We start from the raw sequence: 25,649 nt of genomic DNA, 5'->3' as shown, positions 1-25,649 counted from the left end.
TAAACGGCAATAACTCCTTAAGGAGTCAATTGACTATTTTGGTCATGTTGACTTATTTGTAAATCAAACTTTGCTGAACATTATTGCTGTTTACAGTTTATCTCTATCTATAATAATATTCAAGATACCAATTCAGGGGCAGTAACCAAACAACGGGTTGTCGGATTCATCTGAAAATTTGAGGGCAGAAAGATCTTGACCTGATAAACAATTTTACCCCATGTCAGATTTGCTCTAAGTGCTTTGGTTTTTGAGTTATAAGCCAAAAACTGCATTTTACCCCTATATTCTATTTTTAGCCATGGTGGCCATCTTGGTTGGTTGGACGGGTCACGCCACACATTTTTTAAACTAGATACCCCCATGACAATTGTGGCCAAGTTTGGTTTAATTTGGCCCAGTAGTTTCAGAGGAGAAGATTTTTGTAAAAGATTACTAAGATTTACGAAAAAATGGTTAAAATTTGACTATAAAGGGAAATAACTCCTAAAGAGGTCAGCTGACCATTTCCTTTGCATTGAGGTATTTGTAAATCTTACTTTGCTGAACATTATTGCTGTTTACAGTTTATCTCTATCTATAATAATATTCAACATAATAACCAAAAACAGCAAAATTTCCTTAAAAATACCAATTCAGGGGCAGCAACCCAACAACAGGTTGTCGGATTCATCTGAAAATTTCAGGACAGATAGATCTTGACCTGATAAACACTTTTAACCCGTCAGATTTGCTCTAAATGCTTTGATTTTTGAGTTATAAGCCAAAAACTGCATTTTACCCATTTGTTCTATTTTTAGCCATGGTGGCCATCTTGGTTACTTGGCCGGGTCACGCCACACATTTTTTAAACTAGATACCCCAAAGATGACTGTGGCCAAGTTTGGATTAATTTGGCACAGTAGTTTCAGAGGAGAAGATTTTTGTAAAAGATTTCTAAGATTTACAAAAAATGGTTAAAAATTGACTATAAAGGTCAATAACTTCTAAAGGGGTCAATTGACCATTTTGGTCATGTTGACTTATTTGTAAATCTAACTTTGCTGAACATTATTGCTGTTTACAGTTTATCTCTATCTATAATAATATTCAAGATAATAACCAAAAACAGCAAAAATTCCCTAAAATTACCAATTCAGGGGCAGCAACCCAACAATGGGTTGTCGGATTCATCTGAAAATTTGAGGGCAGAAAGATCTTGACCTGATAAACAATTTAACCCCATGTCAGATTTGCTCTAAATGCTTTGGTTTTTGAGTTATAAGCTAAAAACTGCATTTTACCCCTATGTTCTATTTTTAGCCATGGCGGCCATCTTGGTTGGTTGGCCGGGTCACGCCACACATTTTTTAAACTAGATACCCCAATGATGATTGTGGCCAAGTTTGGATTAATTTGGCCCAGTAGTTTCAGAGGAGAAGATTTTTGTAAAAGTTAACGACGACGGACGACGACGACGACGACGACGACGACGGACGACGGACGACGGACGACGGACGACGGACGCCAAGTGATGGGAAAAGCTCACTTGGCCCTTCGGGCCAGGTGAGCTAAAAAGAGGCTCCAAGGATCTATATTCACTATGTAAAAAACTATAATGAATTCAGTGGAATCAGAAAAAATCTATATTCACTATGTATATTCACAACATTGTGTTTAAGTCAGATTATTTACGAAACATGTGCTAGGTATCTGAAAAGCTCTCACGAAGTAAATACCATTTTAACATCAATTTTTAAAAAGATTAAACAGTGGTGCCCCTTTATAAAAGCTTGTCTTATTAGATTTATTCCTTCCAAAAGACTGGACACATTGATAATTACTGGTTAGATTGGAATTATTCACCAATAAACATGAGACAACTTGCCAAATTGATAATGACTAGCTTAACATGATCTTAATGATTTGACAGTACTGATTTCCCACCAAAATGTCTCCCTTCAATTTGAACTTCCTATTGACAATATGGCTGTTTCAATAAATTATTTAATATTATTTCAAATCCAAGCCATAAGTGTTGATCAAAAATATTATTCAATAACTTTTCATCGAAGATTGGTTAACATACTTAGATATTATGATATTTACAACTAGAGGCTCTAAAGAGCCTGTGTCGCTCACCTTGGTCTATATATGTCATGTATGTGCATATTAAACAAAGGACACAGGATTCATAACAAAATTGTGTTTTGGTGATGATGTGTTTTTAGATCTTACTTTTACTGAACATTCTTGCTACTTACAATTTTCTCTATCTATATAGACTTGGCCCTTTAGATACACAGGAAATATTTTGCAAAAATTTACAAAAATTTACCAATTAATGAAAATTGTTAAAAATTGACTATAAAGGACAACAACTCCTTAAGGGGTCAACTGACCATTGTAGTCATGTTGACTTATTATTAGATCTTACTTTGCTGAACATTATTGCTGTTTACAGTTTGTCTCTATCTATAATAGTATTCCAGATAATAACCAAGAACCAAAAATTTCTTAAAAAATTACCAAATGGTGGCAGCAACCCAACAACCAGTTGTCCAATTCATCTGAACATTTCAGGACAGATAGATATTGACTTGATAAACAATTTTACCACATGTTAGATTTGCTCTAAATGCTTTGATTTCAGAGTTATAAGCCAAAATTTACATTTTACCCCTATGTTCTATTTTTAGCCATGGCGGCCATCTTGGTTGGTTAGCCGGGACACCGGACACATTTTTAAACAAGATACCCCAATGATGATTGTGGCCATGTTTGGTTAAATTTGGCCCAGTAGTTTCAGAGGAGAAGATTTTAATATTTTCCCGCGTTTCGATCAGTATAGCGGGAAAATGTTGTATTCTCGATATGGGAATCGTCAATTTTCGGTAGGCCGAAGAAAATCTATCCAATCAGAGGACTGAGTTGTGGTCATATACAAGGTGTTTTTTCTGTGGTAGCTTCACTTCTAGCCGTCGTATTGACCGTGTAAACCAATGGACGCCGAATTACAGCACGTTATCCAGACAGAAGTACAGAATGCCGTTCAATCCACACAGGACCAGATGTTGAACAGTATGACGACGTTACTGGATTCACGTTTAGAAGGGTTCCAAAGAAGGATACAGGACAACCAGAAAGTGCTGTCGGCCACACAAATAGCTAGGATGGACGAATCACTGACCGACAGTTATAAATTCCGAAAGAGGGGGAACGAAGAACAACACAAACATAACCAGAAAGTGTACGCCAAAATCAGAGAAGTACATGCAGAATTTGAGATGGACAACTTGACGCAGTCCAATATTAACAGTGCAAAAAGAAAAATTTCAGAAGGTATGGACTTGATAAAAAATCGACAAAAGCTTATCAAACTTGCCGATTCTTCAGACGCGGGTTGGCGCGTGGTAGAAGAATACCAACCCACTCGCTGAAGATTCCGAGGACGAGAAGAAGATGTATAAAGCGCAGAGTAGAGCAGAAAGCAAGCTGAAAAAGGAAAAGTTAAAAAGACGCCCAGACCGCAAGAGCGTGCCATACACACAACAGGCCCCAGCAAATGTCTGATGTACGACCCGGTAGATGTTTCTATTGTAATGAGTACGGGCACTGGATTAGGAATTGTCCAAAGTCTGCTGCTGAGCAAAAACATAAGATAAGTATTGATACTACTATATGTAAAATTGATAAAGTAGAAATGTATACTCACCCAAAAACAGATCTAGCATCGAGTGAACTCTATTCAATGAGGAATGTTAATTCAATAACACAGACATCACGTGATGTCCAGTCAATGAGCAATACACATACTACTACTATAGTAAAATATAACGGTACAGGTGTAGGTCATTTAAAAGAAAGCTTGAGCGAATGGAAGAGAATAGGTGCCACGGATTTTGTATTAGATATTATAGCAAACGGGTATAAAATTCCTTTCAGCACCATTCCATGCATGGTTGAATTACAAAATAACAAATTATCAGCAAGAGACAATCCCGAATTTGTTAAGAGCGAGATTGAAAAATTGCTAGAAAAAGGATGTATTACTCAAGTGTCTCGTAAGTCTTATGTAGTTAATCCCCTAACTGTAGCTCATAATAGAGGTTCAAAATTCAGATTAGTATTAGATGCAAGACATATCAATCCACATGTAGTTAAATTTAAATACAAATATGAAGATGCAAAAACTGCTAGACAACTATATGATCAAGGAATTTTTTTATTTTCTTACGATTTAAAAAGCGTATATCATCATATAAGCATTTTTGAAATGGATACTACATATTTAGGTTTTAAATGGGAGCATGAATATTATGTGTATAATGTTTCGCCTTTTGGGTTGTCAACCAGCGGATATATTTTTACAAAGGTAGTCAGGGAAGTTATAAAATATTGGAGAAGTACGGGTCTAAAAATTGTCATGTATCTAGACGATGGCCTCGGCGGGGGCAAAAACATGAAAGAGGCCATGTTAGCGAGCGAAAAAATCCATTCCGATTTGGAGAAATTTGGGTTTGTTCTTGAATCAGAGAAGTGCAATTGGGTTCCTATTCAAGGTCTAGACTGGTTAGGTTTTCATTGGGATATGATAGAAGGGGTTATAAGAATTACCGAAAAAAGAATAGAGAAGCTTTTAAGAATTTTGGAAGTTTTCAGGATACAATTTCACTACGGAATTAGGCTTTTCCGGGTGAAATTTATTGCAAGTCTTGTAGGACAGATCATATCAATGCAGCCTGTATTAGGAGATCAGGCACGTTTAAGAACAAGGTATTTATACCAATGTATATTGCAAAGGGCAAGTTGGAACGCCATTGATGTACTAGTTAGTAAGGAAGCATTCGATGAGTGCATTTTTTGGGAACATCTATACTATTAAACGAGAAGACCTCATTTTTGGTGTCGCTTCTCTTCTTTCCACAATTAATTAATCAACACGCCTCTGTGTCCTATAGGTACAGTGCATAGTCGCATTTGTCATCCATTCATATGATTATTCAGATTGAGTTATTTTAGGAGAAAAACGAGAAAAAAGGCATCCGGGTATTGTCCCGTCATTGTAAGAAATTTTAAGTCAGATTAGACTTCCGGTTTGCGTTTTTCTGTATACTTTGAACATACATATACTACGAATAAAGTGTATTTTCAGAATTCTATCTGCTATCATTTTCAAGTTTACTATCCACGGCAGTCACAGAGTTTATTAAATAGAGAGGGTCTGTATACTATATCAATGATCACCATGGATCGATTAGTAAACTTAGAATTGAAAGTAAATACGCTTTATTTATATAGTTATGAATGTTCATAATATACAGATAAGCGCTAAAATTATTCATGTGAACTTTTGATACTTTTTCTGAAATTCTCCAGTCATTAAATCTTTTCCAAAATTCATTGATTACAAAAAAAAAAGAAGATGTGGTATGATTGCCATGTTGAGACAACTCTCCACAAGAGACCAAAATGACACAGAAATTAACAATTATAGGTTACCGTATGGCCTTCAACAAAGAGCAAAGCCCATACCGCATACTCAGCTTCAAAAGGCCCCGAAATGACAATGTAAAACAATGCAAACGAGAAAACTAGCGGCCTTATTTATGTACAAAAAATGAACGAAAAACAAATATGTAACACATAAACAAACGACAACCACTGAATTACAGGCTCCTTACTTAAATAAATGTTCATAACATACTAAATGTATGTTCATATTGAAATTGATAGAAAACCAAAAATTGGGAACTTTGGAAATAAAGGTGGAGGGTAAAAAAAAACATTTTCCTGTCCCCAATAACCTATGACTTATGATACTTTTGCTGAAATTTTCCAGTCATTCTGTATTTAACAAAATTCTTCCAACAACACTTTACATACAGATACTTTAAACTACGCTCTGAATGCCCGCGATTTCGCGGGTGTGTTCTAGTAAAGTTGAAAGCTTTAACGAGATAGGATCTCGGTTAAGTCAGTTGACTTATAATGTACCACAAGATTATTATGTGTTCAGTGATGCATCTGGTACAGGTTTCGGTGGTTTTGTTACCACTGGTTCAGAGGACGAACCTTTGGAAATGTTTGGTAGTTGGTCAATGGGGGAACAGGCCAAAAGTTCGACCTGGAGAGAGCTCGAGGCTGTAAAAAGATAATTGATGAATTTTGTCAATATCCTCTCTGGTAAGACTATCAGAGTTTTCACAGATAATCTGAATATCACACATATACTTAATATTGGTAGTAGGAAGATGGTTTTGCACAAGAATGCTTTGTTCGTTAATGAATTTTGCAGAGAGAATGCAATTAAGTTGAGCTTGGTTTGGTTACCAAGAGAATCAAACCAATACGCAGACACTTTAAGTAGGGTAACAGATTGTGATGACTGGGAAATACAAGATGAGATTTTTCTGTATCTTAATCACGTTTGGGGTCCACATGACATAAATAGGTTTGCACATGATTACAATGCCAAGTGCAAGCATTTTAACTCAAAGTTTTGGTGCCCCGGAACTGCTGGGATAGACTCATTTACATTAGTATGGGGTGGACATAATAATTGGATAGTTCCACCACCAAGTTTCATTCCAAAGGTTATTAATAAGATTAGAATAGAAAAATGCAATGGCACTTTAGTCATCCCGGAATGGACATCGGCACCATTTTGGCCTATGTTGGTGGATCGATTTGGAAATTTTAAGGATTTCATAGTTGACAGAAAGTTTTTTCAGGGGGAAAATCTGACTAAAAGAGGCAGAGGGCAGTGCGGAGTATTTGGACAACAGTGTTTCAAATTTAGATTGATTGCTTTAAGAATAGAATTTTAGTTTTCAATATACTTATGACGTTATTTATTTCAACAGGGATTACATTAGACAACACAGTGAAGGAGGCGGTCCAGGACAGTGGTATAGAAGTTGGCAGTTATATGTACGAGCTTTATCCGAAGATGTGTGAACTGTTGATAAACTCTAAAAGTGACAATACCGTTAAATCATATTTTAATTCTTACAAACTATGGGAACGTTTCATTATATAATTACTTTACAAGGACACAAATCTTTGCCAGCTCAGCCAGTTCATGTTGCACTGTATTTAACACATTTATTGAACAATAATTCTACTTGTCACCCTATTTCGAACGCAGTGTATGGTATAAAATGGGCACATGAGATAAATGGTCTAAACGATCCTACATCAAACACTTTTGTAACATCAATTCTTGAAGCATCTAAAAGAGTAGCACCAAAAAAGACAGAAAAGAAAGATCCAATTACTCCGGAAACTTTAATCGAACTTTGTGATATGTTCAAAAATTCTTTAGATTTACTTGTTATAAGGGATTTGGCAATGATGATTTTGAGTTTTTCAGGATTTCTTAGATATGATGAGATCAGTTCATTACGCTTTTGTGATGTAAAAGTACACGAATCTCATTTAATTTTGTGTATCGAAAAAAGCAAAACAGACCAATATAGGCAAAGTTCCGAAGTCTTGATTTCCAAGGGTAATTCATCTGCTTGTCCTTACACAATGTTTCTAAGGTACACTAGGTTAGCAGGTTTCAGTGATTCTTGCCAAAAAAAATTTTTATTTGTTTCGGCCTATTTATAGATCTCGTAATACATGCAAGCTTATTACTAAAGATAAAAAGCTAAGTTACACGGCGGCTAGAGAGTCCATTCTTAAGAGAATTCGAACAATTTGTCCAGAGGGAAACATAGGTCTTCATTCATTCAGATCCGGTGGGGCCACAATGGCGGCAAAAGCCAATGTTAGTGACAGATGCTTAAAGAAGCATGGTGGATTGAAGTCTGACTCTAGTAAAGACAGTTACATACTAGATTCCACTGAGAACCGTTTGAAGATATCTAAGGTATTAGGCCTATAGATTACCCCTTTCTTTGGTTTTCTATCACGTACAACGGGCTGTAGGCAAATTTGAATTTGTGTTTGAGTTTTATTTCTTTTACTGCCATGTGTACAAAGAAGGTGTTGTTGGTGTGCTGTCAATGGCAGAAAAGGGTGTCATTTGAGTGTCTGTCGTGTGTAGTATAGAGAATACTTGTAAAAGTCTACGACGACACCAACAACTGACGCCAAGTGATGAGAAAAGCTCACTTGGCCCTTTGGGCCCGCCGTGAGTTAAAGATGTATTTATGAGATTTTGATTTTTGTTTTTTCATTGAATAACAAGTTGTGTTAACAAGTTTTTGTCAAAAACGGACTTGTAATGACTCCCTGAACAACTGGGGTGTATCTCTGAAGCAATTCTGATTTAACAGCATAACAAAAACACTTATAAATAATGAATTACCGGTAATCAGAGAAACTTTAAAAATAAATAAGAATAAGTGTTTAGAGAAAGGGTATTCATGAGTCAAATCATGACTTTGCATCAAAAACTTAGTTGCCTGACTGTATTTTGGTTAAAAATGTCCTCAGTTCAATCTTCCAGCTTTAATTAGACAAGGCCTAAATTAAAATATTCTTTGTTTGCCCTTAAACAGTGTTAAAGGGTATAACCTATAGTAAACATTATATACTCACTACTGCCTAGATCCAATATAAAGGGTCTTGATAAATGTTTATGCCACACTAAAGCTGCATGTACACGTGAACAAGACTGATGGTCTATACAGAAATCACACATCTGTTTATTTCTCCCAAAGAAGTAACATTTCTTGGTGTCTATCATTAATTTCTACAACAAAAAGGCAATGCAAAAGATGAAATAAATGACTACTTTAACCTCTTACGTTAATTAAAATATACTAATATCAATACTGTATGTCTGAAGCTGTAATAACACAATACTGTATCTTCCAAGCACCATGCTGATAAAACTCATATTAATATTGCACCTATGTTAAAATGAACCTCACACCACTGTAAGGACACTTTCTGTTCTAGTGCTTTTATAACAAATATCTCATCACAGTGACCTATTGTTGCATGGACATGCAAATTTAAATTACCATCCACTACCTTTGATTTTCATGTGCTTTTAAATATTAATGTTGGCAATTTAGATGAAAAACCAGATGCTTCGCAGGGTGCAGCTTTATAAGACCGCAGAGGTGGAACCCTGAACAGTTTGGGCAAGTATGGACATGATGGACACAACATTAAAGCTTGATACAGCTCTGAATTTGGATTGTGATTAAAAAGTTGACACAGCATTTCTGACACCGAATGAATGTGGTCTAATGAACTTTTTTTTTTTTTTTTGCTTTTGAGAAATACACTTTGCTGTTGAATATTAATCCCCTCAACAAAAGTATTTGAAGAAATTTTCTTTTTAATTTCTGAAATCTGAAATGAGCAAATTTGTAACCCCCCCCCCCCCCTTTTTTTCTCCTAACCTTTTCCTAATTTCAAAAATAATCTCAATTCAAATTTTTGATTGCAACAATAACTACTCCTTTATTACATAATAAAATATTCAAATTAATTTTTATTAATTTTTATATTCTGATTTAACGAACGTAAAGCAGTAAAACATGTGAAAATGGCAGACAGTTTTTTTACACTGTTGTCTGTACTGCCAAACCCTTCCCTATAGGCTCAATGTTAATATCATTGTGAAATCAAATATCATATATAAAAGAATATTTGGCATATCGGATAGGAATATTCAGGTAGATTTGTCAAAACCATGTGCAATCGAACATTTTCATGTACCGGTATTCTGACAGGAAATGGATCTGGAAGTTGCGAATTTACAATCTTGCAAGAAGATTTTGTTTTTACCAAATAAAAAGGAACTATTTCTTAAATTGATAAATTGTTGTCTTTAATTATAATCTTCCTTTATCCTGTGAATTAGATGCCCTTTTATTCAAATAGTTCAAATTTACAAGTTTCAGTTGACAAGATCAGTACGTTGCTGTTAGGAGATTTGATAAAATGCTCATTTGACAGAATCAGAAATATAATCTAAACTGAATGTACGTCCTTCTGAATAATTTATTGCAATATAGATATAAATCCCTTTTGACAAGAGAAATCTGACTTTTGTCAGAAATATTTTTTTTTTAACATGTCTTTAAATTCATGGCTCTTCAAAGGTTTGACAGAATAAAAAGATATAATGTTTTAATATTTTCATGCAAATTCTGATAAAAAAAAAGGATTTGCTACCTACCTACCCACACCCTATAGTCATCATGGGTCAGGTTTGGGAAAACTGAAATATTTTTAATTGTGGCCCTACCATCAAGATGAGTATCCATGTGATAAGTAGTAATTTTGAAAACTTAAAAATAACACTGATTCCTTAATTTACAATGTCAATGAATTAAAATATCAAAAACACAGTATATCACCAAGAAGGAGATAGAATTCCTCTTATCTGGATTACAATGGTGACATAGTTATAATTACGTCCCCTAGTATATAGATACAAAATGTCTATTACCTGATACCATCATTTTGACCATGAATGGCATTGAGGCACTGCCTTTCTATATTATTCCTGAAATTTCAGAATATAAAATTTTGATATATATATAGGGTTAGGGTTAAATGGGTTAGGGATAGGATAATAATCTCAGTGATGACAAACTTTAATGCACTCATCCTTAAAATTAAGGTTTTTTTATTCTTTTTACCGTAGTTCATAATAGTAAAATCTAGCTTACCTGAACCATTTTGTTTTCTTTGACAACATCCAAATGGAGGCCTGGTGGTGGTTTACCTGCCCTAAAAGTATATATCCCATATCATCATGATCATACATGTCATGTTAATCAGCAAATTATATCTATTTTTTTATTATGATTCTGAATTTAGCAGGAGATGTCATATATAATTAGTGAATCATAAGAAAATTAACATTCCTCATAATATATGAGACAACAATCTGTGAAAACAGATAATGGAACATTTTCTCTAAAATTGGGACTGTATTACTTTTCATTTCAAAATTTCAAATTTACAACAAAAGCTAACTATATTTTAAAAATTAACAGAAACATTACAGTAAATTCAGAAATTATTGCGATGCTTTTATTATTGCAAAAAATGTGACAGGGTAATACATGTAATCCCAATAATTTGAACTCGCATTTTTTTACATTTTTTTATGGATTATACCATGTTTACAGATTTTTCACAATATCGCAAAAAATAAAATCGCATTTAAGTCCAAAATGACAAATTGCCAATAATAAGTGAACAAAATAATTTCTGAATTTACAGTACTTGTAAAGACTGCTAAATAAACGTCTGAACTTGTAATGGCTGTTTATATGATTCATTGGTTGATATTTTCTGTCCAGTGGCAGGTACATGTACAAATGTATACGATATGAAAAGTCAAGTTTTGAAGTGAAACAATGAATACTGCTGATCATGTGGAATTCAATTATTCCCTAAAAACACTGTTGTAAATGTTTGTATTTCTTAAATAGAACCTCCATGACCATGTCAGTCAGACATGTCAGATAGATATTTTCTGGGTCTAACACATGACTTGTTGAAGATTTTTGGCATTATGCTTGTTGTTGGTAAAAAAAACAATCATTGTCAAGAACAATATAGGTAATTATTGTACATGTTTATGACAATAAAATTTGCTTAATTGTTAAATTATGATTATTATCTTGGCTTGTCTTGTCTTTGTATGAGTCTCCTTTAATTAGGAGCACCACCATGAGTTATGGCGTATAAAGAAGGACATTTTGGAGCCTGTATCCGTACAGATTAATGTGAGCATTTGCCTACCCAATTCCCCAGCCAGGCCGTGACAGGTCTTATTACCAGAAAGTTAACTTTCCCCAAACATAATACAATATAACAAAATAAAACATACTAAACTCACACACTCACCTGATTCGCTCAGTCCTCAAAGTATAAAAAAGTACAAAACTATATATATAAAATGGAACAAGGTCACCCTGGATGCCCCACAAATATGCTGTGGCAAAATACGCTAAGGTAATAACGAGGAATCTGTTAGCGTTAGGACAAAATACATATCAAAACGGACACTGCCAAATGCCCTGCTTTATCATAGTAGAGGGAAGCCGAAATTCCTACTGAAAAGGATCTCGGAAAGAAACTACCGATCCATTAGGAAAACAGCAAGAACTCTCAGACTTCAAAAGATAGGTCTGATAGTTTCCAAAGGAAACTACTAATGGATCCCAAATGGGGAAAGCACATGTCTCAAACATACCTGAAAATATCTGCAGAGGTTTTCCTCAACAAGAAAATGATGACCGAAAATGAAAGTATATAATCTATGGATAATAAAACGCATCCAAGAAAACAATTTAGAAAAACTAATTTGGATGATGTCAATGGATTCTCTCTGCAAAAATTTCATGTCTGTTCTCATCGACATCTGCAACTTCTTATGTTTATTTATCTTGGCCTAAGTTTGTTTTGTGTGGCCTTACAAGATGTTTATTTACAGCATAATGTTATATTTGTTCAATTAAGAAATCACTGGACCAATAATAGATACTTTTGCAGTGTTCACAATGATTTTCTGGCTCGATCAATCATTTTCACAGGGCTGTGTCAATACCCTTTCCTGACAGTCAGGGGTACTACTTGCACAAGTAATTTTTATTTCCTTGAAGAAGTAAAAAGAAATATATACATAAGTAAATTATAATGTTTGAATAATCTCCCCTTAATTTTCTCAAAAATTTTAAGTAACTTCTTTTTCCAATCCCACCAAAATTCTCAAGTTTTGAGATAAAAAATCATGCCTTTAATGATTTTTCTCAAGTAAGCTTATAATTTTTTAATATATTTATTTACTTATATGTGTATATTTTTATTTTACTTCTTCAAGTAAATAAAATACACTTGTACAAGTAGTACCCCTGACTGTATGTAATCTCTAAAATTAATAAAAAAATTAAAAATTAATATCACAACTTGTTTACATATCAAGTCTAGCATGTCTCATGTGTCTAGTGTTATAAATCTTTTTTTTTTTTTTTTTTTTAAATATATATCCTATTTGTCACACATAATACGTTTAAAGGTCTCAGCTGTGGTTGGTTCTGGTCAATTTTGTATTCTGTGTTTTCAAAGGGGATGTTGATTAGATAAGCTAGAAATTGGACGTCGATTAGATAGGCATTCAATTAGCCGTTGAGTTGGAAAGATATTTTATTGTAACGTAAGATTTGGACGTCCATTTGGGGAACGAAGTTGATTAGAGACCAGGCCTTGAAGCCATAAAACTTTGCTCAGTGCTCGGAGCACAAAAATCATGCTCGAAACATGAAATTCAGCAATTTGATTGGTTGATTTTCGAGTCTGAGTACTAAACATGCTAAAATCATGCTCGAAAGTTTTATGACCGTGAGGCCTGACGTCGATCTCAGTCTTACAAGTATACTTTTTTTACTTCTTCCATGTAAATAAAAATTACTTGTACAAGTAGTACCCCAGACCTCAGCCCTGTGCCCTTTTTGAAAGGCTTTTGTTGTCTTATTATTTTGATGAAATACTGCCCGTCTTCATGCATGTTTCTATTAGGTGTATGACCCTCAGCTGAATAACATTTACAGCAGGTGTTATGAGTTGTGATTCTCTTATAATCAACATCAGATGCACCATTAATCAACTAATTCATAAATCTCATAATTGACCATTATAATTATTTTTGGCTGTATAAAACGTTGCATGAAAATAACACTTTACCACCCTCTTATAAATTTAATACCAAACAGAAAAAGATAAACTTGCAGAAAAGACTGTATACCGCAAAAATTTATATACCATATCCAGATTTAACAATTAATGTCACTTCAGTGATGTTAGGGTTCGAAACAGTAGTAGGAAGGCAAAATAATTCTTGAACGAGGTTGGTAAAGGATTATTTTGGTGCAACATGTTTTGCCATTTTTATTTCACTTGTAGCCTAGAAAAAGGTTCGTTAATCACTGTGTTTTGTGAAATCAGTAAAAAGATCAACCATGTCAACCTGCAAGAAATTTTTAATTGTTCGTTCATTGTGAAATGGCAATTTTATTTCCATTCTTCCATGCAGATACCCCCCTTTACCATGTTTACGTCCCTCTTGAATTGTTTGATTTGTCGTTTTTACCCGATGACAGCTGACAATTTGGACCTGGTTATTTTAGTATTCCCTGTGAGTATGACCTGTGTTTATCAGTCAGGGGACTTACTTAAATGCCATATTAACCATTTAATGTAAATGTGTTTGTGCGAACAAAATATTGTCTATTGTCTATTGTCTATTGTCTTAAATGAGTGATTTTCTAAATCACTGGTTTAAGTAACATTATTTCCATAAAAGTTGGAAGTAAGAGTTGTCTTTCTTTAATAATCACCTATTTAAGTAGTACAAATTAATCACTAGAAGAAGTGATTTAATCTTATTGTAAATGTAGCTTTAAATATAGAATACAAATGATCCAGGGAGTAATTATGTTTCTAAACTTATCAGAACCAACATCTGTGTTGTCTATGATGACCAGGTCATTTCAGGTGATGACCTTCTAGGATAATGACATTAAAATCACTTGTTTAAGTATCATACCTCAATTTCCTTCCCAAAAATCACTTATTTAAGTATCATTATTTTAATAACCCCCACTAATTTCAACACCCTGAACAGTGAAATTTTTATCGCGAACAGTAGAATTATATTACATAATCTGAAAGATGAAACCTTGAACTTTACAGGAAAAATACTCCCACTGCTGGAAAAAATCTGTTAAAAAAGTATAAGTTCATTATGTAAAGCCATTATTATAGCATTTTTTCAACTAAAATAGAATTTTCAGCTAAATGATAGCACCAAAGGCATAAACCTTGCTACTTAAAAGAAGCAAACAGTTCATTTTTTTCAATTTTACTAATTAAAGATATTATTTTAACCTATGTGTTTAAAATTTTGAAAAAAAATACAAAATCCCAATTTGTGACAAAACTTTGAATTTGCTACTTAAATTAGTGATTTAAAAATCACTTATTTCAGTAAGTCTCCTGACTGTTTATAGCAAAATCCTAAATACACCGTTTGGTGGTGCGCCTGTCAGATGCGGAATGTTCAGATAAGGTAATAGGTAACAGGTGAATATAATATTGGTATCTGTATCAGATTCGACCCGGAACTTGTTAATTATTGGCAATATTAATTATGTGGAAAACAAAAGGGCCTGGAGTGGTGTAATTTTTAATCTACACCATTGTCCTATATAAAGTTCATATTGACTGGTCTATACCTCAGGTCATACCTGGTAAACCAGATGCTGAACATCACAATAAACTTTTAGAACTACTGGAAAATTTTAACCTTCAACAAATAGTTAACAAACCAACTAGAAAAGAAAGAATACTAGACCATTGTAGACTTAATCTTAGTTAACAATCCAACAACTGTCAACAAAGTAAACACACTACCACCACTAGGACTAAGTGACCACGACATCGTCTACATAGAAACAGACACTTGGCTTCGAAAAGTTAGACAACATCCCAGAAAAGTACTAAAATATGACAAAGCAAACTGGGAAAATATAGAAGCAGACCTACAAAAAACACTAGAAGAGCTTACTATTATGAACAATAACAACAATAGTACTATCAATGAAATGTGAGATTTATTTTAAAACAATATCACAAAATCAATAGATACAAACATCCCACATAAAATGTTAACGTATAAACATCGACTTTCCTGGGTGCACAACAAACTCAGAAAAATGATAAATAAAAAGAATAAATTGTACTCTAAAATGAAAAAGGACAAAAAGCATATAGTAAAATATAAAAAACTAAAACAACAAGTCCAACAAGAACAGAGACGTGCCTATTGTACATACATAGAAAAAATGATCCTTGACCTTCCAACAAATGACCCGGACCTAAGTTACAGCAACCAATCAAAACCAAAGAAACTCTTTTCTTATATAAAATCAATCAGAACTGACAATAGTGGAGTTTCTCCCCTAAAAAAAGAGGGCCAATTAACAACTGATACAAAACAAAAAGCCAACATTTTAAATGAGCAGTTTCAATCAGTCTTTACCACTGAAACAACAGATAATATGCCTGATAAAGGGCCAAGTCCCCATCCAGTCATACCATCACTCACAATTACCACACCTGGCATACAAAAACTCTTACACAACATCAATCCGCACAAAGCCACTGGTCCAGATAACATCAGCGGCAGAGTACTAAAACAACTTCAAAACATTACGGCACCAATCCTCACCATTATTTTCCAAAAATCACTCACAACTGGATGTATACCATACGACTGGAAACATGCAAATGTCGCACCAGCATACAAACCAGATGCTCCGCAGGGCGCAGCTTTATACAACCGCAGAGGTTGAACCCTGAACGGTTGGGGCAAGTATGGACACAACATTCAAGCTGGATTCCGCTCTAAATTTGGATTGTGATTAAATAGTTGACACAGCATAGGTTTCTGACACAGAATGAATGTGGTCTAATGAACTTAAAATATTTTTTTTGCCTTTGAGCAATTCACTATGCTGTTGAATATTAATCCTCTCAAAAAAATGTTTGAAGAAATTTTCTTTTTATTTATGAAATCTGAAATGAGAAAAATTTAACCCCCCACCCCCATTTGTTTTCACATCCCCCTTTCCCTTTTTCCAAAACTGATCTCAATTCAAATTCCTAATGGAGTTTGCAACAATAACTACTCATTTAAATACATCATAAAATATTAAAATGTAAAATAAAGTGCTTGTTATCACTGAATGGTAAAGATTGTTTTAATTTATCAGTTGGTAGAAAAAGTGAATATACATTGTATATTGTATAAAACAATGATTTAAGTTGATTCAACTACTATTCTGGACAAAGAAAGATAACTCCAATTGAAATATTAATTATATATCTGTATTGTATAAAACAAAGATTTAAGTTGATTCAACTACTATTCTGGACAAAGAAAGATAACTCCAATTGAAATTGCAATTAGATATTTCTTGCTATTGCGCAATACTGAGTAATTGAAAATATTTGCTATTGCACAATACTGTGCAATTGAAGATTTCTTGCTATTGCGCAATACTGTGCAATTGAAAATTTCTTGCTATTGCACAATACTGTGCAATTGAAGATTTCTTGCTATTGGTGAATACTGTGCAATTGAAAATTTCTTGCTATTGTTGTTGTTATTGGTTTTGGTAGGCGACTTACTTATGTAGTAATTGTGCCTTAAATTCATATAACATAAGTATTATGTATATATACTTTCAGTCCTTAATTTATTTTTAGTATTACGTTTTGGCGAGTTTTATGTCAAACTTTGGCGAACATGGTTGACTGAATTACTCAGAAATATATATATATGTTGAGAGACAAAAAACAAAACAAAAAAACACATAACAGAAGATACATGTAATAGGAAAATGAAAAAAAAAAAAGCAAATGATAGTCCCTAATGAAATGCTTTATTTATAGAAAGGTATCATAAAATTGTTTAGAAATGTAATCTGGTTATTCACCTTTGTGTCGTCTGTGATATACTTATATAAAAAAAAAGTATATTTAGAAACATGTAACAAGACATGTGCTAGTTAAATGCAACCAATGTTAGGACGTCTCCCTCAATTGATGTAGCAAATAATGAATCCTTAAAGTAAGGATTGGTTGAAGTTATTCCTTTTCCATAACGGCAAGTTGCGTCAATTTAATCCAAATAAATTTCCAAAGACATACTGGTATTTAGTGATTCCTCATTCCCTGACGAGAAAAAAATACTTCTGTCATTGAACGAGGAATCACCCCTACCTACACCCTTAATCGCCTATTTAGATATATATATATATATATAATATATATATGGAGCAAAAATAGAAAAATATGAAAAAAAATTATACCAGTATATTATTAAAACAATGACATTGTTTGATTTTGTTGTAAGTACAGAGAATGTCAGCGAAACAGAAGTGCTGGGATGTGCATATATATAATTGTAAAATAATCTGTGTGTGTTTGTCTAACTGACATCCTCTAGTACAAATTTTAGATTTTATCATTTTATTGTTATAGAAAAGGATTTAACTCTTGTTACTATTCTAATAATGTATGAGCGTAGTGATTGTGTTTGTGTTTGTTTATTTTTCTTATTTCTATCAATATGAATATGACTATAGTTGTCAGTTTATGAAAATCGGAGAAGACATATTGTATTTTCCGTTAATCTTTAAACATATAACATTAAATATTTAAGATAAATGTTAGTGGCACTTTCATAAAAAGAAAAGCCTGTAGCAAATGTTTCTATTGTTAAATATCTGAGCATAGTGTGTTGTGTTTGTTGTCTTAAAAGATATGACTGCAATTTTCATTGTAGAGAATTTTAAAGTGATGTTGTATTATCCCTCAATATGCACTGTTAACTTATCTAGTATACTAATCTTCAAAAGATCAGTGTTAAAATTGAATGTTGATACTTGTTAAAATTAAATGCATGGATTTCATGGTCAATTAGTACTGGTGTTTGAAAGGTGAATGATTTACTGATGTATGACACAGGTAGAAAAAGTCTGTTTGATTACGCTCAATGGACTGACACAAAGGTGAAGTGTGCATTGCACTTGTGACTTGCTTGCGATTATTATATATATATTTAAAAAGGAAATTATTTCATATTCGGGTGAGTTTTTCATTTATCTTTAATCTTGCTGGTTGTATACTGACTTTATGAAATAATTTAATTTAGGGACCGTCTGAGAAATAATTCATATACACTAGTTCCAAATACATAATTATTTGTTTTATAATCTCTAAACTAAAGCTAAATGACACTTATACATGTAGTTGAGAGTCTTCCTATTTTCTTATAAGTATATTAGTTTCCCGTAGATAGTTATGCACGGGACTAAAGGTGTGTGTGTAACCGGATAGCAGGTGTTTCAAAGAGAGATCTACGACTCCATTATTTTTAAGTTGATCAAACATCTGTTTACGTTGCGCATCATATTTTGAGCAGACTAATAGAAAGTGTACAACATCGTCTGTGACTTTGCAGTTTTCACAAATTTCACTCGGGCTTTTCCCTATTTTGTGAAGATATTTATTTACATTTCTTGCTATTGCACAAAACTTAATATAATAATTTTGGATCCTGATTTGAAAACTGGGCCCATAATCAAAAATCTAAGTACATGTTTAGATTCAGCATATCAAAAAGGCCCAAGAATTCAATTTTTGTTAAAATCAAACTTAGTTTAATTTTGGACCCTTTGGACTTTAATGTAGACCAATTTGATAACGGGACCAAAAATTAAGAATCTACATACACAGTTAGATTTGGCATATCAAAGAACCCCAATTATTCAATTTTTTATGAAATCAAACGAAGTTTAATTTTGGACCCCGATTTGGACCAACTTGAAAACTGGGCCAATAATAAAAAATCTGAGTACATTTTTAGATTCAGCATATCAAAGAACCCCAAGGGTTCAATTTTTGTTAAAATCAACCTAAGTTTAATTTTGGACCCTTTGGACCTTAATGTAGACCAATTTGAAAACGGGACCAAAAATTAAGAATCTACATACACAGTTAGATTCGGCATATCAAAGAACCCCAATTATTCAATTTTTGATGAAATCAAACAGAGTTCAATTTTGGACCCTTTGGGCCCCTTATTCCTAAACTGTTGGGACCAAAACTCTCAAAATCAAACCCAACCTTCCCTTTATGGTCATAAACCTTGTGTTTAAATTTCATAGATTTCTATTTACTTATACTAAAGTTATTGTGCGAAAACCAAGAATAATGCTTATTTGGGTCCTTTTTTGGCCCCTAATTCCAAAACTGTTGGAACCAAAACTCCCAAAATCAATCCCAACCTTCCTTTTGTGGTCATAAACCTTGTGTCAAAATTTCATAGATTTCTATTCACTTAAACTAAAGTTATAGTGCGAAAACCAAGAAAATGCTTATTTGGGCCCTTTTTGGCCCCTTATTCCTAAAATGTTGGGACCAAAACTCCCAAAATCAATCCCAACCTTCCTTTTGTGGTCATAAACCTTGTGTTAAAATTTCATTGATTTCTATTCACTTTTACTAAAGTTAGAGTGAGAAAACTAAAAGTATTCGGACGACGACGACGACGCCGACGCCAACGTGATAGCAATATACGACGAAAAATTAAAATTTTTGCGGTCGTATAAAAATGGAATAAATACAACGCAGTCAACTACAGACCAATCTCTCTCACTTGTATCAGTTGCAAACTAATGGAACATGTCATTACTAAACACCTAATTAACCACCTAGAAAAAAACAACCTATATATATATTCATATTCCTATAATATTTGAAATCCAGTAAACTCAGAGTCAGACTTTTCGCAGACGATAGCATCATATACTAAAGCATCAAATCTCAAAAAGATTGTGATAGCCTTCAGGAAGATCTTGATGCTGCTGCAAAGTGGGAAGAAGACTGGCTGATGGCTTTCCATCCAGACAAATGTACAGTTCTCACTGCCTCAAACAAGAAAAATACTATCAAACACGACTACATCCTTCACGGCCACACTCTAGAATCTGTCTCCTCCGCAAAATATCTTGGAGTAACACTGCAATCAGACTTAAAATGGACACAGCATACAAATAACATCATTGGTAATGCTAATAAAACCCTAGGCTTTCTAAAAAGAAATCTGAAAACATCCATTACAAACATTAAGTCTCAGGCATATCTAGCACTTGTCCGACCTAAACTAGAATATGCTTGTTCGGTTTGGAACCCTCATACTGTTGAACAATGCAATAAACTTGAGATGGTTCAAGGTTGGGCTGCTAGATATGCCTGTAATCGTTATCACAACACCAGTAGCGTACAGACATGCTCAATACTTTAAATTGGCCTACCTTACAACAACGCAGACTTAAAACAAGACTTATAATGTTTTATAAAATTGTTCACCATATTGTCGCTGTACCATCAACATTACTCATACCAACAGACAATAGAACCCGACAATTTCATCCACAAACTTACAGACATATACTTACATTTAAAGATTGTTACAAATATTCATTTTTCCCGTATACTATTACACAATGGAATGTACTACATCCAAAGGTAGTACTTTCTCCCACTCTTAATATTTTTAGAGAACAGTTGACACCTACTGTTCTCTACAATATAGAACAGTAAACCTAGTAGTTATCATGGTTATGTAAATAGTTTTAACCACATGTCATGTTAGTATTTGTTTATTTTTTGGCACTTTTATTTTGTAAATATTTATTTATTATTATCCTACACATGCGCAGCAGTTAGTAATCATCAAAAATCTGATGGATAACTGGATACCATAAGAAGAAGAAGAAAGTTAAATTCTTTGATTTGTCGTTTTTACCTGATGACGGCTGACAAATTGGACCAAATTATTTTAGTATTAGGAAGCTACCATTTGATTTTTATGGGGGGGGGGGGGCTAGGATGAAAAATTTTGTCCTGCATTTTTTTTTAGCTGTAATCTCTGTCCTGTTTTTTTATTTTTCACTCTGTTCATGCTGTTCGGTCCTGCCTTTTTTTTTAGTTTATCCTGACTTTTTTTACCTAAATGGTTGTCCTGACTTTTTTTTTTGCAAGTGTCTCATCCTGCCTTTTTTTTTTACTCAAAACTCCTGTCCTGCCTATTTTTTTTCAAATTTCATCCTAGCCCCCCCATAAAAATCAAATGGTAGTTCCCTTATAGATATACAAGTCTAAATTGAAATCAACGTTTAATCCTATGATTGCATTTTATCAAAACTACAATTGTATACATGTTCCACAGTTTGGGATGCAGTAACCTGATTCAAGTCTATAACAGCACATGGTCAACATATAGTCCAAATAATTATGACGTCTTGAAAGGCTATTATAATTTTTTCTTCTTACTTCGAAGTAAGGCGTCAAAGAAAAAAATTATAATAGCCTTTCAAGATGTCATAATTATTTGGACTAGGTCAACATATAGATGTACATGTACTGTAGATCAGATTGTTAAATTAGTGTTACCTGGGCGACTTTTGACTTGAACATGTAGTCTAGAATGCATACCAGTTGACACTGGTTGACATATATTCCAGACTAAATGCATCTATTGTGGAGTACGCCGGTTACGTACAATTTTGTTGTCAAATGGTTATGAGTAACTTCACATTTCAGACGAAACATAATTATATCAGAAAAAGTGGTGTAATTAAAAAAAAGTACAAAAAAATGTATATACAGAGACGTGCAAAAAGTATTCGGTCACAATGGCGTCGTGTTTACGTTTGTACAGGTGACTGACTTTTAAATGGCCTTGCCCCACGTCAATCACGTCACTGAGTATTACTGTACTAGTCTTTTAGCGTTGTGCATCACATGGGCTACCGTCATGTGACGTTTGTTGTCGTCTGCCATTGTAGTTTCGTTAAAACAAGTAAAATAACAAGATGGGTAGAAAAGGTCAGGAACTGTCAACAGATGTCAAAAACATGATTGTGGAAATGTCCCAGAATGGATTTTCTCGCCGAAAAATCGCTGACATACTTAGAATTCCCAAGTCAACAGTTATTGACAATGTTCGAAAATTTTTAGACACGGGTTCTGTGGAGAATAAACCCAGAAGTGGCCGACCATTGTTTGTAAAACCACGCGACTACCGCAAGCTTGAACGCATTGTAAAGACAAGTCGGAGGAGCTCTTTATGTGACATAACAAACAAGTTTAATGAGGAAAATTGTGTTCCCGTGTCTAAACGTACCATCCAGCACCATTTACATAAACATGGGTATCACAGGTGTGTAAATAAGAAAAAAATCGTGATCCGGGAAGTCAATCGAAAAAAAAGACTTGCATGGTGCAGAGAAAAAAGGAGATGGACGGTTAATAACAACTGGAAAAAGGTTATTTTCTCTGATGAAAGTAAAATCATGATTGGACATGATGAACGTGTGTACGTATGGCGAAAAAGAGACGAGGGATGGAGACCGGACCTTGTGCAACCGCGGACTTCACAAACTAAATATCAAGTCATGATTTGGGGTTGTATTTGCTGGAATGGCGTCGGTACACTTACTCCTGTAGAAGGCAATATTAATGCTGTCAATTATCAAGAAATACTTGATGAACATTTGTGGCCAGTGATAGCTCGGCATTTTCCGGGAGGAAATTATTTATTCCAGGATGACAACGCCCCTGTCCATCGTGCACGGTCCACCCAAGAGTTTGTAGCTCGAAACGGAATAACCGGTATGAGCTGGCCTGCACAGTCCCCCGACTTGAATATAATCGAAAACGTTTGGTTACATGTAAAAAGAAAACTTCAAACACGTACTGGGATGATTAAATCTAAAAATGAATTATTCCAAGAAATCCACCGTATTTGGGTCAGTATTACCCCTGCCTATATTCAGTGCTTATACAAGTCGATTCCGAAAAGGATATTAAATGTAATCAGGCTAAAAGGACACTTAACAAAGTATTAAAGGTAAGTTTTTATTTTTGTTGTATTTCATTGGTTGATTTGTTTACAGTGCAAGCATGAACTTTACAACTTTCGTTTTGAAACGTAAACATGACGCCATTGTGACCGAATACTTTTTGCACGTCTCTGTATATACAAAGAGAAAATGCCCGAGACTGAATAAACAGTGAATTACAGACACTCGGTTTGGCCTCTTTATGTTGTGCACTGTCAAAATTAAATTTATATGCATAAATAATGAATAACATATGTTTCAGTCACAATTTCAAATACGTTATTAGTTACACACCATGACGGTACTTCGAAATTATTGACCAGCGGGCCATCATTCTGTTGGATGTGTTGATTCTTCGCCATGTTTTTATAGTAAGCTGTGGTCAACTCGCCCCACTGGAAAATCGACCCACACCAGCTCCGCTTTTTCACCAAATCGCCCCAACTCGCCCCTCTTTTTAAAAAATCCCGCCCCAATTTACCTATATTTGCGGAAATAAAAAAATAATAATAATAATAATAATAAGACTCATTCTATATGCCACACCGGAACATGGAACACATAAAGGAATTAGATTTATAAATCATTAGACCATATTTCAAACAAAAATCAAACCATCATACTAACTGGAGATTTCAACTGCCCAGACATAAACTGGAACACCATGTCCGTAAACCAAAATGCACAAGACAAGGAAATCCAAAGAGCTCTAATGGAAGTTATCATACACACTCACTTCCACAGATACACGAAACACCAACAAGAGGCAATAACTTACTGGACATAGTGCTGACTTCAAACCCGTCACTTATCAAAACATCTTCTAATGCTCCAGGAATATCTGACCACGATATGATTGTAACAGACTGCGACAAAACCACATTATCAGAGTAAGAAGCCACGCAAATGCTACATATAATCCAAAGCAAAATGGGAAGATCTACACAAAGACCTGACTATCCTTTCAACCAACACCATTGAAATGTACCATACAGGCGCCACAGTACAGGAATTATGGGACAAGTTCAATCAAGACAGACCTTTATTCGAACCTTGACAACCATATACCATCAAAACTCATCCGATCTAAAAACCAGTCTACCCTGGATCAATCATAAAATTAGGAAAATGTTTAAAAAGAAAACAAGGCTATATCAACAGGCAACGAAACCAACAAACTGGACCAACTATAAACATTTTCAAAAAGAATGTAAGAGGCAAATCAGGAAAGCTGAGTATAACTACATCAACACCACAATCCTAGAAGGGTTAGAGAACAACAACTCAAAACCCTTCCGGAAATATGTTAAATCAAGAAAACAGGACAACATAGGAATAGCACCCCTTAAAAGCAATGGACACCTAATCAATGAAAGCAAAGGGAAAGCAGAATTACTGATTAAACAATTCAGTTCAGTATTCACAAGAGAAAAACAAAACTCTGCCGACAACATCAAAGCATATAAAAAGCACAATACCGCCTTTAGACATAAGACCAGATGGAGTCGAAAAGCTGCTGAAAAAAATGAATACATCCAAGCCATCAGGACCAGACGGCATACCAAACCGTATATTGAAAGAATGCTCAAAACAACTAGCACCTGGACTTACAATGATATTCCCAAAATCCATCAACACTGGTACAATACCAAGAGACTGGCTAAACGCAAACATATCAAGTGTCTTCAAAAAGGGAGATAAACATGCACCAGAAAACTACAGACCAGTATCACTAACATCTGTACCATGCAAGCTACTGGAACATACTATCTGTAGACATATACTTAAACATCTAGAGAAGCACAGCGTACTTACATCACTAAACCATGGCTTCAGGTCAGGCTATTCCTCTGAAACCCAACTGCTAGTCACACTACATGACTTCATGAAAGCCTTTGACGCAGGAAAACAAATTGATGTAGCTATCCTGGACTTTTCCAAAGCATTTGACACTGTGCCACACTACAAACTGCTGCACAAAATGAATAAATACGGTATAAGAGGACCACTAAACAAATGGTTGGAGATGTTCCAAACCCAAATGAAAATGAAAGCTGTCGTAGATGGGGAGGAATCAGAAGAAGCTTCAGTTGACTCCGGTGTAACACAACTTGAAGGTACAGTACTAGGACCCTTTCTCTTCCTCTGCCACATTAAAGACCTTCCAGATTCAGTACAATCATCTGTCAGACTTTTCGCAGATGACTG

At 34.3% G+C, this 25,649-nt stretch overlaps 1 protein-coding gene across 1 annotated transcript in view; it reads right to left on the bottom strand.

The window, feature by feature from the left end:
* Positions 1 to 23,888, bottom strand: part of LOC143060667 (nuclear inhibitor of protein phosphatase 1-like) — a 36,783-nt gene extending 12,895 nt beyond the window's left edge. Inside the window, exons 1-3 of the mRNA XM_076233623.1 lie at positions 23,736 to 23,888; positions 10,626 to 10,686; positions 8,533 to 8,686 (exon numbers count right to left, since the gene is read on the bottom strand). Coding sequence (XP_076089738.1) covers positions 8,533 to 8,686; positions 10,626 to 10,686; positions 23,736 to 23,803 — 283 coding nt within the window. The 5' untranslated portion in view covers positions 23,804 to 23,888. The remainder of the gene's footprint in view (positions 1 to 8,532; positions 8,687 to 10,625; positions 10,687 to 23,735) is intronic.
* Positions 23,889 to 25,649: the final 1,761 nt, after the last annotated feature.

This window comes from Mytilus galloprovincialis, chromosome 1, assembly GCF_965363235.1.
Source record: "Mytilus galloprovincialis chromosome 1, xbMytGall1.hap1.1, whole genome shotgun sequence".
Classification (NCBI taxonomy): domain Eukaryota; kingdom Metazoa; phylum Mollusca; class Bivalvia; order Mytilida; family Mytilidae; genus Mytilus; species Mytilus galloprovincialis.
The sequence above is the reverse complement of the archived record's forward strand: the minus strand, read 5'-3'. Positions and strand labels throughout refer to the sequence as shown.